Source organism: Tigriopus californicus, chromosome 11 (assembly GCF_007210705.1).
Source record: "Tigriopus californicus strain San Diego chromosome 11, Tcal_SD_v2.1, whole genome shotgun sequence".
Classification (NCBI taxonomy): Eukaryota; Metazoa; Arthropoda; class Copepoda; order Harpacticoida; family Harpacticidae; genus Tigriopus; species Tigriopus californicus.
The window spans coordinates 12,786,701-12,800,840 of NC_081450.1; the positions used below are offsets into that span (position 1 = coordinate 12,786,701).

The following is a 14,140-nucleotide window of genomic DNA, read 5'->3' on the forward strand; positions in this document are numbered from 1 at the left end:
GAATTGAACTTGTACCAAACTATTCACCGATACTAAAACCCTGTTCAGAAGTCTTTGACGCTGACAGGCATCACAATATAAATCTAATATCGTTTGAAATGGGTTGAAAACAACAAGTGGGAGTGTTGTGGCGCGTGTTGTAGATTTTAATAAACGTGTCCAAGAAGAAATTGAATATCTATTTTCATTCAAAGTTTAGATACTTTCATTCATTCGTTTTGATTCGCCGTGTATTGGGAAGAGCTAGAGGTGGAAAAGGTCTTTAAACAAAACTGACCTGATTGATATATCGAAGTGAGAAAGACGAAAGAAATACAAGGTTGATACGGTTTCACTTCACAATTTCAGCACAAGTCAGGAAACAATTGAAAAGGCTCAACAATCATTTTAGCTAAATAGGGCAGGGTGAGCATCGTTATCCATAGCGGACACAATATATATTTTCGTAGGTTGACCTTCACATAAAAGGGGGATCACAGACTTGGTACAAGATCAAAGGGGGGTTACACACGATACTTGAAATGCCTCCCTTGCGTTTTAGCCTACCTACCAAGCACTTGGATGACGGTTTTTGATGGAGGGTAGCCGTAAACATATTTTTTGAAAACTTGCTTTTGGGGTTATTTTTTTTCAGTTAATCTTCTTAGGTTGAGCAGTTAGAAGATTATCTGTCTTTGAAGTGATTGATGTGGTTCTTCTTCATTTGTTGCCGAATGATTCTAAGAACAATCAGAATGAGGAATGTAAATGGGCTGAAAACCGCTTTCAAATACTCTCAAGATCCGTTGGTTCGAAGTGAGGAAATCCTCCAATAATCAAATCATTGGGCGCCGATGGCTCTCGGCCTCACAAAAGTTCGTCACTGGAAATCTGGTAATTTAGTTGGAACCTCACCAAGAAGAGACGCACTTGCCCTTGTATTATTCATTCAGTGTGATCTCGACCTTGGTAGCGTTCAACTTGGTTCCTCAATTCTCGAGGGCAATCGCGTCTTTTGTCCAATTGGGCGTGTTATAAGCACTGACATCCTTCCCATTGCCCATCTCCTCGCAAGCGATGTGTTCATCTTTTTGTCTTAACAAGGCAGGACTCGGGTTCCATGGGAAAAAGCACGTCACGATGAATGCGAATGCGGCAAATGCGGCTAATATGAAGAAAAGGCCCATGTAGCCCCAGGCCTCGAGAATACTTTTGCTCAAGATCCCCACCAAGAGGTTATTCACAATATCAGACGTGAATAGAAAGCCGTAAATGGTGCCACCATACTTGTGTCCAAACGTCTGAACCGTGACTGCGGGTTGTGTTGAATACGTCCCAGGAAAGGTTAGAAAGATCAACCAAATCCAGATGGCGAACCCCACTTGACCCAAGATCGACGTGACGTACAGGGTGGAGAACAAACAGAACAATCCCACCGTCTCCGTGGTCATGGCCAGACGGTAAGTGGTCTTGTCCATCAACAGCCCATAGAAGAGCCTTCCGGAGCAATTGAATATGGAACAAATCGCTCCCACCAACGACAAGAAGTGGTCATCTTCGATGAAGGTCTGACCGAAGGCTTTGTAGAAACCCGCGATGGTTTGGGTGACCAATACCACTGAGAACCGGGTGAGCCATAATATGTAGAACTCTCGCCTCCGTATCGCTTCTCGTGGAGTGATATCGAGTTCGAACGCCTCACTTTCTTTACTAAGCACTTCTTGCTTGACCGGTGATTCAACTGGAGATGATGAATCCACCGGACTCGCGTATCCGTCCAACTCTTTGCGATTATCCAGAAATTGACACGCCGGGGGTTCGGTCACCATAAGACAAGCCACCAATTGAATACTGACGTAAATGGCGGACAAGATCAGCATCAATCCAGGCACTCGTTTGAGCAAATCCTCATCCTCAAAGTAGCCGCTCTCGGCGATATTGACGTTTTCGGGGTTCAAGATGGCGGTTTGAATCTGGTTGAAGATGAACGCTCCCCCGCCAAAACCCCCCACAATCACTCCCATGGCCATTCCCTTTCGCTTGGGGAACCATTTCATGCCGATGGTCATGGTCGGAATGAGGGCAATGCCTTGTCCAAAAGCGGAGACGAACCCGTAGGTAAATGCAACCATGGTCAAGCTGTGGTTCAAGGTCCAATATGTGAGTGCTGAGCCCAAACTGAAGATGAAACATCCGCCAAACATGGCCACACGAGGACCAATGATACCAATGATGAAACCAGACAGCGGAAATATCGCCCCTTGGGTCATTCCCCACACCGATTGGACCACAATGAAATCCCCATAGGTCATGTTGGGAGACCCGTGAACCCTAGAAATGGACCGGACCCAAATATGAAGGGAGCCACATGTGACCAAGGATGGTGAGGGACTTACCTCATGTAGGAGGTCATGTAGGTCATGACATTGCCGAATGAGTAAAAGGACCCCAATGTGAGCTGGATTAGGAACCCTCCTAGTAATGCTAAGATACCTCCCCAAGGGATCTTGCTTGGACTCGGCATTTTATCCGTGGTTTCCTCGTCAGGGACTAACAAACCTGAATGGGAAATTGACACCTGGTTAGTGGGATGCCGAACCTGTATGACCGATTATGCATACACGAAGTTACGCAACAAGAACATACGATAATGGTAATCATCACGAATATGTGCTGTTTTAGAACCCCATACGTTGGTATGATACCCAATGACTTGGTTGATGTTCAAAGTCGAACAAACCAAAAATCACGGAGTAACAAAAAACCCACCGGAAATCGCGTTTCAATACCTCCATCCACAAGTACGAAAGGGCAAGCAAGCACTTACTCGTTTCCGTTCCTTTGATTTCAAATGCTCATTGAAATATTTCGCTTTTCGGTAGAGCCTACTCCGAGGCCTAAAATATGCCAAGCTCACTGACGTACCCGCTCTCTTCCATTAATCTTGGGTTTAGCTAGCAGCAAGTCTGATGCACAAACCAGTGAACCAGTTTTCCACTCTAATCAACCTGAACTTTCGTTTCCATGTCCATATATTGACACTCTCTTCTTACCACCTTCCACCAGACTACTTGAACTCAAGTGACTGCTCGTGATGTGAAGCGACCTTTCACGTGTTACGAACGGACAGTGGACAAGAACTGATCAAAAACCAGGAAGGGCTCGTTGAATGAGCTCCATTGTTAGATGGGGACCTGTCCCCGTGACGGAATTTCCGGCGTTGAGCCCGGCTTGAAAATATCAAGCACTCATTGAACTAACTGAGCCGCAAAATTGAGACCGTTCAAGTGACATTTGACTCGTTCAACTTAGGTAGAATCTCAGAGGTGGGCATTGTCGGCCACGAACTTACGTTTGTTAACTTGTTTCATAAGAGGAAGTGAAGAGAAATGTGTTCACCCAAACGTGGATAACTGGCATTTGAAAGTCATAAATGCATACAAAGAGCCTTTTAGAATATTTTTTTTTTTTTGAGAAAAACCTCAAGTGCTAAGCAGAGGTGCAATCCTTGAACCCAGAAAAGGACAAGACTCGGATGACATGCCAACACAAATATCGTAAAATAACGGATCCAATGAGACATTCTCGCAATGAAGGCTTTACAAAATTACAAAATTTTACAAAACCAAAAATCTTATGAAAATATTTTATGCTTCATCAATCATCACTACGACCTACATCATTGACGGCTAACGGCTCAACGCCCACCTATGTGAACAGCCAGAGATAGTTAAACGACAATCAAACCTGCTAGTCATGAAAGGGCTTTTGTAATAAAAGTATCGTGCCTCAGAGCTCGAAGGCAATCCTCCGTTTTCGGAAAGTTTTTGTCTTATAGAAGGTGATACGTAAGGAAGGATAAACGTACTTCATTGCTGGATCTTGCCAGCGCTCACAACTTTGCTGGTCAATCACATTTTCTCAGCTGTCTGGACAATCTAGCGTACTCCGAAGTATGTTGAAGTGGATTTTCTTTCTCAAGCGCGTTAGATTTGATAATGAATGCCTGCTTGAAAACAAATATCACTTCACTCTAGTTCCTCATTACAACTGACAGTTTGATATCTATCAGAGTACAATGGACCACCATAATTTATTAACAAGCATCGATCCAGCACAGGAGTACAAATTCGGAGAAACCGATAGCTAAAGATGCATTTCTTATTCATGAACTGCGAAAAGTGTGCTTGTCGTTTGTTTCTTAAACATATCTCCTTAACATGCCTGCGAACTCTTTTACCACCAAGGAACTTCATACACATATTTCATAATTTCATATACTATTCAACTTTTTGTCTACTGTCTTACCTCGTTTAAGCCGCGTTTTGAACGATTTGGAAGTGCTTTGTGGATCATCTCCTTTCCCGCCTCCAAAGCATTCCAGACACGATACCATATTGGACGAATAAGAGTGTCGTTCGTGGCCTTGTCTTCTCTAACTCTGAATGAAGAGATCTACACCACGTGATCGAAGGTCTCTCGTCTGGACACGCTAATCGGGGCAATTTCCAGAATTGTCCCCTCTGGACACCGAGTCATGCTCTTCTGTTTTCATAACGTCACTTTTGCATTTTGTAACCTGTCCTTGGCCATGGAAAGCCTTCTTCTGAATGAAGGTATATTATAGGCACGATTCGGCAAGTCTTTCCGTTTGTGAAACTCTCTTTTTCACAGATACGCAGCCGTATCTTAGATGGAACTACTTTTACGGACAATGTCTACTCGGTTGGAGGACGGTGTCAAAACTAAATCGTATCAGTGCTTGTGATATTGTGCGAGATCTATGGGAGAAATGTGCTTTCTTCCAACTTATCTGGCCTCTCGGACGGAATTGATGGGCTCAAATAAGTCAGCTGTTGAATTAGCTGAGAAAAGGAGAATCGCGCGGCAGCTTTCCTTCGAGGTCGACCTCGAAGCCGCTTTGTCTACGCAAGTAAGTAAGCCCCACCAAGTACCACACCAAGGTGGTTTCTCTCCGAGAAGCTCAATCTGGAGTATACCGGTTCCGCGTGGTTTTGAATCCCGGACGAAGATCCTACATAGACAGGCAATGGTCGTTCAAAACACGTGGATGCCGAAGAGCAAAGCTTGATTAGTTTCCTCCCTTGGCTTACAAACTTGCATCATTTATTAGGATACGTAACAGCCATTCATTCACCCATTGGTCATGAATAATACCTTTTCAGGATCAATTCCATTACCTGACTCGCCCCAACCCAAGGAACTGCGGCTGGTCAAGGATATTCGTGGGCTAGTTCATATTACCCCCAATTTTGTCTCATTCATTCATTGCGTTAACGGAGAAAGTCGCAGTAGACTGCCTGGTGACAAGTAACATCCTAATTAGTCGACAAAAGGGTGTTCAAAGTCAAAGATTAACAAGTAGACGTAGAACTGGATGATTCATCTAAGGAAGTCTGTTCAGGTTAAAAACTTGCTCAAGGAATATAATTCAGGAGCTCTTGCGGCTTTATACCTGATCAAAAAAATTGTCTCTAGCTTGCCTTTTCTTCGCCCCAATTGAATGCGCATATTTTAGGCTTCAAATCTTCTATTTGGTTGTGCATTTGTCTGGACCATCACACGAAAAGGCCGAAGCTGGTGTTGAGCATTAAGTGGACCTTGAGTGGACTACGTGGAGTAGAACAATGTTCATCCACTAAAATACTGTTTGACCGCAGGTGTACCTCTAAGGACTACCTCCAAAAAGAAGCAACAATAGGGCATGTCAAGTGAAGGAAATTCAAAGAAAAATGTGGTCCGGCACCCTGATTTTGGGCATTTTGGGGAAGGATAAATAAGACGAACATTGCAGTCAACTTGAACTATCCGCCTATTAAATTTTCAATAATCACTATCACTATCTAATTGGGTCAATACCACAGTGCTATTTGCTTAGAAAAGCATGTAAAATGGAATTAATGTCAAAATTCAATCTATGCACAATGCGATTTGGCTGGGCATGCTTTCTTTGATTTTACCCCATGGAATAACGTCATTTGTTTATGAACGCGTTCACTTGACCCCCCCCCCATAGTGGTAATGTTTATCGTCTCTAAGGCTGAGTTAAGAGTTTTAACAATTTTCACATATCCAAACCGACCAGCTTCTGCGATTTCTTCTAAGCATTAAAGCTACATTTTTTGATGGTCCAGAGGTTTTTCAAACCGTCCATGAAATGTGTCCTGGATTTTGCTTCTAAGATATTTTTCAATATGAACCTGAACTTGAACTTCTTATCTATGAAATTGCATATATTTTTCTTTTTCGTTAATGTAAAGGCAAACTAAATGTTTTATTTTCTCAACCCAATGAGTAAAATAACCTACAAAAACAGATTATAATACTAACTTTTGTTTAGTAAACCACCAAAGTGAGTGTATAACCAGTTGAATCACAACAAGTGTCACCTTTTTTACCTTTTCTGAATGTTTCCAGAACTTAATTTAAGCAAAGTCCAAAATTGAAAACACACTCTTTTGACCATAAGCCAAACTTTTATCCCGCCTATATTGATTATATTTGTTGCGGACTTCCTTGCCGCTCCTTGGAATGGAATTCCCAAAAGTTCAAGACGAGAAACTTATCCCTTTTACTTAACTTTTATTTTCATATGTTATTTGATCGACCAACGAATTAGTGTTGGCATATCTGGCTAGCCCTTGAATGGAGGGTTGATCAGGAATTTCGATCAAAAACTTGTCCAAGTCTGACATAAATCCTGCTGCTGGATCAACAACTACATACTCCCTACTAATATTTGAAGGCAGCAAATTGAACAATGAAGGAGCCCGAGAAAGATGATCGTTGAGCTTCATTGTTTTACCTAGCCTGAATTCTCGAAGCCTTGAAGATGCTCTCAAAACGCACGTTAAACATCTACGGTCACTAGAATTGGCCCTAAAACCTGGATTGTAACAAATTTGTGTATTAGTTGTTGTTTCCTCGAAATAAGATGCAATGTGGAAGTTACCTTCTAGCTCTTTGGGACACATGCAGAGAATGATGATCTATGAATAATTCCAGTTGTAACCCAGCAAGAAACTAATATTGTAGCAAAGAGCTGAATGATGCGTTCGCTCGTAGGCGTGCCTACAAGTGGAGCAAATTATCAACCTAACGTAACAAGCAAGTCAAACGTGTTTTTTCATAGCTAAAGACGATGTTGACTAGTTGAAATATCATTGAGAAGCCAGCTCATTTCATCAACAATGCCAACATACAGTAGCAATTTTTTTATACCTGATCTTCAATAATTCTTTTTACTTTATTTTGACTTTTCACGTCCTCTTTTGGACACATTCTGTCTTTTCTCAATGTAGAGAGGTAATTTTCTCTTTAGACAGACACTTGTTGCTCTTTGCATATCTCCTCGCTTACCGGTTCATAAAAATCTATGGCAACACTCACCTTTGCCTATATTTGTTAACAATTTGTTTTACTTCTTACTAGACAGAAAGTTCAAAATGTAGCACATCTTGTTGTAAAAAAGTGATCTATGCATAGTTTTAAAGTCCAGAAGAGCTGGAAAGTCATAGTTTATGACACAAGCTCAAGTGAAGGTTATTGCCCAGAAAGTATCATAGCGACTCAGTAAATTGTTATTTTTTTTAAACAATAACTGTACGCCTAAAAACATAACTGAATAGAGGAGCAAAACTACAACAAAGGCGTTTTTCAAGCGAGTAGTTTTGTCAATCCGCCAATTTAGCCTGATAATGTTTTACCAATTTTTTGTCAAATTCTAGTAGAGCATTCATTGGAGAGGTGGTGGGTTGGATTATTTTGCGTATAAAAAAGTGGCATCCTAACGTGGTGGAAGAACTCTGAACTGTGTATGGAATAGGGCCAAAGCAATTTGTCCGAGAAAAATATGGCTCGCTATGAGACTGATCAGTGAGAATGAAATGCAAGGCTGAAAGCTTTGCGACTTAATTTAATTCCCTTTTCTTGACAAGTCCGTTTGAAACAAACGATCCAACACATCTTGTATTGTTGAACAAATAGAAGCGTTGATCTCTGTTCTGATTAAATGTATTTATACTTTCGAGCCAGACGATGGGAGGTCTTTCTAAAGGCCACGATTCTAAGAAAAAGGATGAAAGTCATGACGCATTGTTTGACCAACTGTTCATTCTTGCACTCATGTGGCAATTCATCTGAGGTTTCAGGTTGGAAATATTGACTCGTTTTTAGTATTAGGAGGACACAAAAGCTAGGTAGTGCAAATATTTATATATTTTCGCAATGGACCACTTGTTCGAATGGAAAGCTCAAGGTGAATGGAATGTTTCTTGACGAATTGCCATTTTCGTGATAATTTGAGCATTTAATCTGCTTTAAACAATTTTTTTTGGACACAACGTTACTTTGAAACATTTCGCCAAAAAGAGTGAATCATTCATGACGAACAATTTTGGCAACATAACTGCTGGAAAACCTATGGAACAATACTTTGGGTGAAATATGATTTTGATCGGGGCTTTCCGACTTTTCATCGAGCCAACTCAATTGCCAGACCTGTGTCAAGTACTTAATAAATGTAATCAATAGGGACGGCCAAAATTTGCATTATCTTTTTTATGCCATGATTATTTGCATGTATTGCATATTTTGTGTTTTCATGGATATTCTTATGCATATTTTGGGTGTTTGGCGTAAGCAAAATGACATGTAGTGTAATAATAATTTATTGCGACTCTTAGTCATGTCAATGCGTCAAACGTATCAACTAGAGTGCATAATCATAAACAAATAGGTAAAAGAATGAGTGGTTAAAATATGTAGATGGATTAAAAAGTTGATAGAACGAGCTTCCTATCACATCAAAATTGACTTGAATTGGTTCATCCTTTGTCTGCCTCCGTCGTTGATGAAATTTGGCTGGGAGCCGGACAAAGCTGCGTGATGGCTTTGAAAGGATTTCGCCCCGAAGACAATAAGATTGGGTTTTACCAAAAATTGCCAATATGAATGTGAAATGTCTTGAAAAATAAGTGGCTCACTCTCAGCATAGGTTGGATGAGATGGTCCTCTACAAATCCCCTGTCATTGATCAGCTTATTGCCAAGGTCGAAAAGATATATGAGACGAATGCCTTTTTTGCAATAGTTTGGCCTTTTGATCTTGTTTTTTTTCATTTTAAGCAAGATATTTTGGATTTTAGATGCATACTGAAAACATATTTTGGGTTAAAAAAGCTTATTGAAGTGTATATTTTTGACCAGTTTTTATGCATAATCAATGGCATAAAACAGAATTTGCTAAAAATATATTTTTGCCGTCTCTAGTAGTTAATTACAGTTACATAGACATGGGTTTGAAGTGTAATTACTCAAACTGGAGAACCAACCCCTTGAACCCGAAGATACCTCAGTCGCGCGTTAACCAAACGTGATACAACCATCTAACAGACATTTCAAGACCTCTTGTCATCTTATGTTTGTATTGTATTTGGAAAGAAAAACTGTCTGCATTCATCTTTTTAGGAAATGCCTTGCTGAACATCTGTCATTTTAGCATCATGGGTTCGCCAAAGACGCTGGAGTTGATGAGATACATTTGTCTAAAGTATATCAAAAACAGCGCAGAATGCGGTTGGAAATAGAAGGTTTTGTGCGCTGAACGACGATCTATATCTTTCAATAAATTAAAAGTCTGTGTGTAAAAACGTGTCATGTGAGTGAGAATGTAATTGTACTTTGAAATTGAAAAAGCTCAATTGCATTAATTCAAAAGTAATTAATTACCATTGCAATAGCTTTGACTTCAAACGTAATCAATTACAATCACAACACAGGTCTGCCAGTTTCTTTGACTGGAATCTAAAAAAGATGTGCCAAACAAAATAGTTACGTGATTCTATTTGATAAACACATTTCATGAAGAGTCAATATTCGCAAGAAAATTTCATGAGTCATACATTAGAAAATATTCCCATAGCCATGAAGACACGTCATAGAAGAAAGGTATTCGATTTCAAAGTTACTCGACGTCAGCCAAGATCGTGATATGCGTATGTACGGTACTGTTCAGAATTGCATGTAGATATCATTTGTTTCCACCGTCCCATCTTGTCTGAGAGTTCGATTATGATTCACGTTATTGTTATGGAGGTTCATAGAGCCCTTGTTTGTCTCTTGGATCGATTTAATCCAGGGGTGACCGAGTTGGTTGAAGAAATCTTCATAATTGACTGGTGGCGTCCCCTTCGATAGACAGGGTTTGAGGTTGATCTGTGACAAGGATTTGATTGACTTACGACTGACTACCCAGCCCAATGAAATCGATCCAGGGATGAGAATGACTACTGATGCCCAATTACTCAGTCCATCCGAAAGGTTTAAGATCCCATGCAGAGAGAATAATATCACGATGAGTTGACAGAGGGTATAAATTAAAGAGAACACTAAGATCTTCAACATGATTCTTTGAAGACTTTGAATGTGTTCAGCAGGCAGGAGCTTCTTCACTCGAAACCCTGCGGCGATTCCAATGCTCAGGAAAACGGTTCCAAATATGATCTTGAGGAGCAGAGGAACAATGGAAACCAACACCATGGTGGGACTATCCTGGGGACCATGGCAGCAAAGGCTGCGAAACTCGTTCCCTTCGAGTGTAAATGTGGCATAATACAAAGCTGTCTCCAACAAAGGCCAAATCCACGAGAGGGAATGGAACAGCTTTCCATATCTAGAGGGAACAAGCGAAAGCGAAAGGTAGTGTTCAGTTTCCATTGCTGTATTCCATTGTAGGGCCAAACACTCTGAAGGTTTTCTTACTTTTCAATCACCTCTGACGCCCACATGAGCTTCACGGAGAGAAACCAGGTCACAGCCATAATCACCCACCAACAACAGGCTCCCATTTGGAAGTAGTATATGAGAAGATGAATTATGGAACAGAACACACGCTCCACACTCATTTGGGAGCAGCTTGATGGCTCGTCTTCAATGACCAGTACCTTAACGATGGTTCCTACAGGATGAGACACATTATTTTTTTTTCATCGCTTTACGTAACTGACAATAGAGGAGAATGTGAATGACGACTCACCTAAAGCTATAGAAGCGTTGCAAAATGACATGAATAACAAAGGCCGTTCCGGGTAGCTGTGCTTGCTCCATTGTGTGGTGAAAATGACAATAGCAATAGAGCTTGAGACCAAATTCAGCATGCCAATGACGAGCACAATACTGCTAAAATACGTGGTTTTGGATAGGATCTCTTCCATGTCTGTGGTCTCTAGGTCCCATTCATCGAGCTTTTCCCACCTTGGATCTTCTTCAAAATTGCTCTCAAAAGGTTCCAGCATGGTTTTAATATCGTCTTGAAGCACTGATCTCTTCCCATTCATCAAGGGATCCATGCATAGTTGGTTGTCGGTCGAAATGCGGGGCAATAACTCACATGCCATTCTTTCAGGCCATTGAAAGCCATACTGGGACATGATGGGGAAACACGAGGATTTGACCCGCTCACAAACTGATCGACATGCGGGGATTTTTCTCTCGTAGTTCGGAATACAGATCGGAGTGTACAGAGAGCATAAAAAGAATTGTAACTCCGTCGAACAATTCACATGGATCAAAGGTTTGAATTGAGAGATTTCTAACATGATCTCGGCCTGAGTGTGGTGATTGAAATGGTTGGGTAAGGATGTCATCATGTACTGCATACCTCTACACATGGGTACGCGAATCGGTTGGCACTTTCCACTCTCACGAAATTGGCACTTTACCCAACCTAACACCCAACACAAGATCAGGAATGAAGGGACGATCTTCATTTTGGTGACCTCTTTCCTCTGACCCTGTGGTTTCTAGACTGAGAAGATGAAGAAAATGGCCACAGTAGCTCAAGATTCAAGTTCACCTGTCCATTGTCAGATCTATTTTGGTCAATTACCTCCTCTCCAGGATTATCTGGACAATTTAAACAATCTTCACTCTGTGGTGGAAGCCCTAGAATTGTTACTATCCTCGTAGATGGGAAGCAAATCATCCAAATCATTTATACATCTGTGAGCTATTCCAATCAGTCAGGTGAGCTGACCTGCCTACTGTTTGAGCTATTGTATTCTTTGAGTAAGGTTGACCAACCTGAGCAGATCTAAGGTGCATTTCGACACAATGAAGAGCCTCTATTAGCTCTTCAACTTGAACGATATTGGTGGCACTATGAAGTCATGATAGTTAGATTTGTAAGAAATGAAAAATGTTTTAGCATCTGAAGGGTTGAATCATTATCTGACTCATTTTTTTTCGTTAGGTGCATTTTGTACAATCATGAGTTTTTGGCTCCTTTTGAAACCCCAAATGAGTATTCAAAAGGGCTGTCCCCAGTCAAATGTGACAGATTAGTACCAGGTCTTCGACATTGGTTTTAGAATGAGGATTTGGATTAGATTCTACAAGCTTGGAATAGATTACTCCAATCCTTCTCTAATAAATCATAATGTCTCGTTTTGATGGGATTCAATTTTTCATCCAGTTCCTTGTTCCTGTTTATTTTAACTCTCACACTATCCTTTTGCCGATAAGAGATTTAGATCTTGAAAAATAAACTCTTCTTTTTATAAGCAGTGCTATTTCGTTGCAAATGATGAGGCGAAGAAGTTACCAGGGCTGCCCTTATGGTTTATATTGCCTGTTCATCATTCTTCAAATCTGCTGTTTTATCCCCTTCCCAATAAAATAAACATACTGAAGTTCTCGTCCCTTTTGCCGAAGTTATTGGTACTTTTCCTATAATTCAAATGCAAGTTGAATGATAAGAAAGGCAAGACAATATATAAGAAGTCATCGTCGCACATCCTGAAAGCATGCTTTGATTTGTATTGATTGACCCAATGATGAATAGGCTTGCATTTAGAAGTCTAGACTATTCCATTATTAGCGTCATTGTTTGATGAAGTTTTGTTGCTCCATGAACCACTGAAATGTGGACGGAAAAGCAATCTGGTCATCGTGAGACTGGCTCTACGTCATTACAATTGCGTTTTTCAAATTTCAGCCCAATCGAACGAAAGGAGCAAAAGCAATGCGCTCTCAAAGCAAAATACAATACAGAAAGGGCATGGAATGAATGATTTAGCTCTTTTCTGATAACCAATCACCACAAAAGGGCTAGACCATTCATTCTGTGAAAAGTTATGTAGCGGGGTTTGGGAGGGCATAACTTTTGATCAAGGTGAAAATGAAACATATTGTTGAAGCAAATTCTGACCGGTTTCAAATGAAGAGGGCCCTAATGTTTTTATCGTGTTAAGTTTCAGGCTTCACACATAACTGAGCACCTCCTGTAAAAGCAAGGAAGTACATTGCAAGTCTCAAGCGAGAAAGAATATGCCATTTACTATTAACGAAGGAATCGACAAGAAAGACAGCTAGCTCCAACTAGTAATAATAATGATAATATTGATTCTTTGAAAACCGATTGCACTTGGGAATGTGCTCCAAAAACCAATTGCAACGAATTTTAAGCTCAGGGTGTTCACATTGTTAGGAAGTTATCGAGTTTTCTTGGAGAAGCAAACATTAGAGGATGAATTTTTGCCATGAAACTACTAGTTTGATAACTTTGCTCTCAAATATGTCTTGTCCAATGGTGAAACCAATTACCATAATGACATCTAAACATAGGCCATGTCAAAAACAGGTTTTAAAGCCACGAAGAATCTTCAAAAACATATTCTGACAATTAAATATGGATGACTTGAATACATATAAAGTGTACCACAGGAAAGTATAAATTAAAACTCAAATTAAAACTCTTACTTACGAAACAGAGAAACAAGATATCCAGCTCTTTTGTAAATCATTATTATGTCTCAGCGTCCAGTAATATCTCTATACACAGAATGTTTAAGAAGATTCAAGTTTGCTTCGTTTTTAATGAGAGAACAGAAAAATCAAAGACATATTTCAGGTTTCCTTAGGTTCATGTAGCTTTCAGGTTATTGGACACTTGAAATCATATCAATCATTCAAAATTCTGGTGGGATTTCAGTTCCCTATTCGCAAAAAGAACGAACTTATTTGTCGTTGCCATGCTCAATTCTTACATATTGAATAGACTAATTTCTATTCCAGTCAAACTCATCTCTGAATGACCTCCCCACACAACAAAACGTATTTTTCTTATAAGGTGGCCAACAAGA

The 14,140-nt window shown here is 40.3% G+C and overlaps 2 protein-coding genes across 4 annotated transcripts; both read right to left on the bottom strand.

Moving 5' to 3' along the window:
- Window positions 1-158: 158 nt before the first annotated feature.
- Window positions 159-4,856, bottom strand: LOC131890065 (oxalate:formate antiporter-like). Of its 3 annotated transcripts, none has more exons than XM_059239336.1 (3): window positions 4,288-4,856; window positions 2,376-2,538; window positions 159-2,310 (listed from the first exon to the last, which is right to left on the bottom strand). In XM_059239336.1, exons 1-3 carry the CDS (start codon window positions 4,373-4,375, stop codon window positions 969-971), a joined length of 1,593 nt encoding a protein of 530 aa, XP_059095319.1. In that variant the 5' UTR covers window positions 4,376-4,856; the 3' UTR covers window positions 159-968. The 3 variants fall into 3 exon arrangements, with proteins under 3 accessions (XP_059095319.1, XP_059095320.1, XP_059095321.1); XM_059239337.1 differs by lacking the exon at window positions 4,288-4,856 and adding an exon at window positions 2,905-3,095; XM_059239338.1 differs by lacking the exon at window positions 4,288-4,856 and adding an exon at window positions 2,807-3,095.
- A 4,912-nt stretch (window positions 4,857-9,768) lies between these two features.
- Window positions 9,769-11,988, bottom strand: LOC131890159 (frizzled-5-like). Its single transcript, XM_059239450.1, has 3 exons — window positions 11,035-11,988; window positions 10,761-10,956; window positions 9,769-10,671 (listed from the first exon to the last, which is right to left on the bottom strand). Exons 1-3 carry the CDS (start codon window positions 11,765-11,767, stop codon window positions 10,011-10,013), a joined length of 1,590 nt encoding a protein of 529 aa, XP_059095433.1. The 5' UTR covers window positions 11,768-11,988; the 3' UTR covers window positions 9,769-10,010.
- Between the last annotated feature and the right edge of the window lie 2,152 nt (window positions 11,989-14,140).

Coding starts and splice junctions, on each gene's coding strand:
- LOC131890065 (XM_059239336.1), bottom strand. CDS start 4,375: ATGGTATCGTGTCTGGAATGCTTTGGAGGCGGGAAAGGAGATGATCCA. Junction 2,539..4,287: donor CAAAACGCGGCTTAAACGAG/GTAAGACAGTAG, acceptor TTTCCCATTCAG/GTTTGTTAGTCCCTGACGAG. Junction 2,311..2,375: donor TACATGACCTCCTACATGAG/GTAAGTCCCTCA, acceptor GTCCATTTCTAG/GGTTCACGGGTCTCCCAACA.
- LOC131890159 (XM_059239450.1), bottom strand. CDS start 11,767: ATGAAGATCGTCCCTTCATTCCTGATCTTGTGTTGGGTGTTAGGTTGG. Junction 10,957..11,034: donor CAACGCTTCTATAGCTTTAG/GTGAGTCGTCAT, acceptor CTCATCCTGTAG/GAACCATCGTTAAGGTACTG. Junction 10,672..10,760: donor GCGTCAGAGGTGATTGAAAA/GTAAGAAAACCT, acceptor TGTTCCCTCTAG/ATATGGAAAGCTGTTCCATT.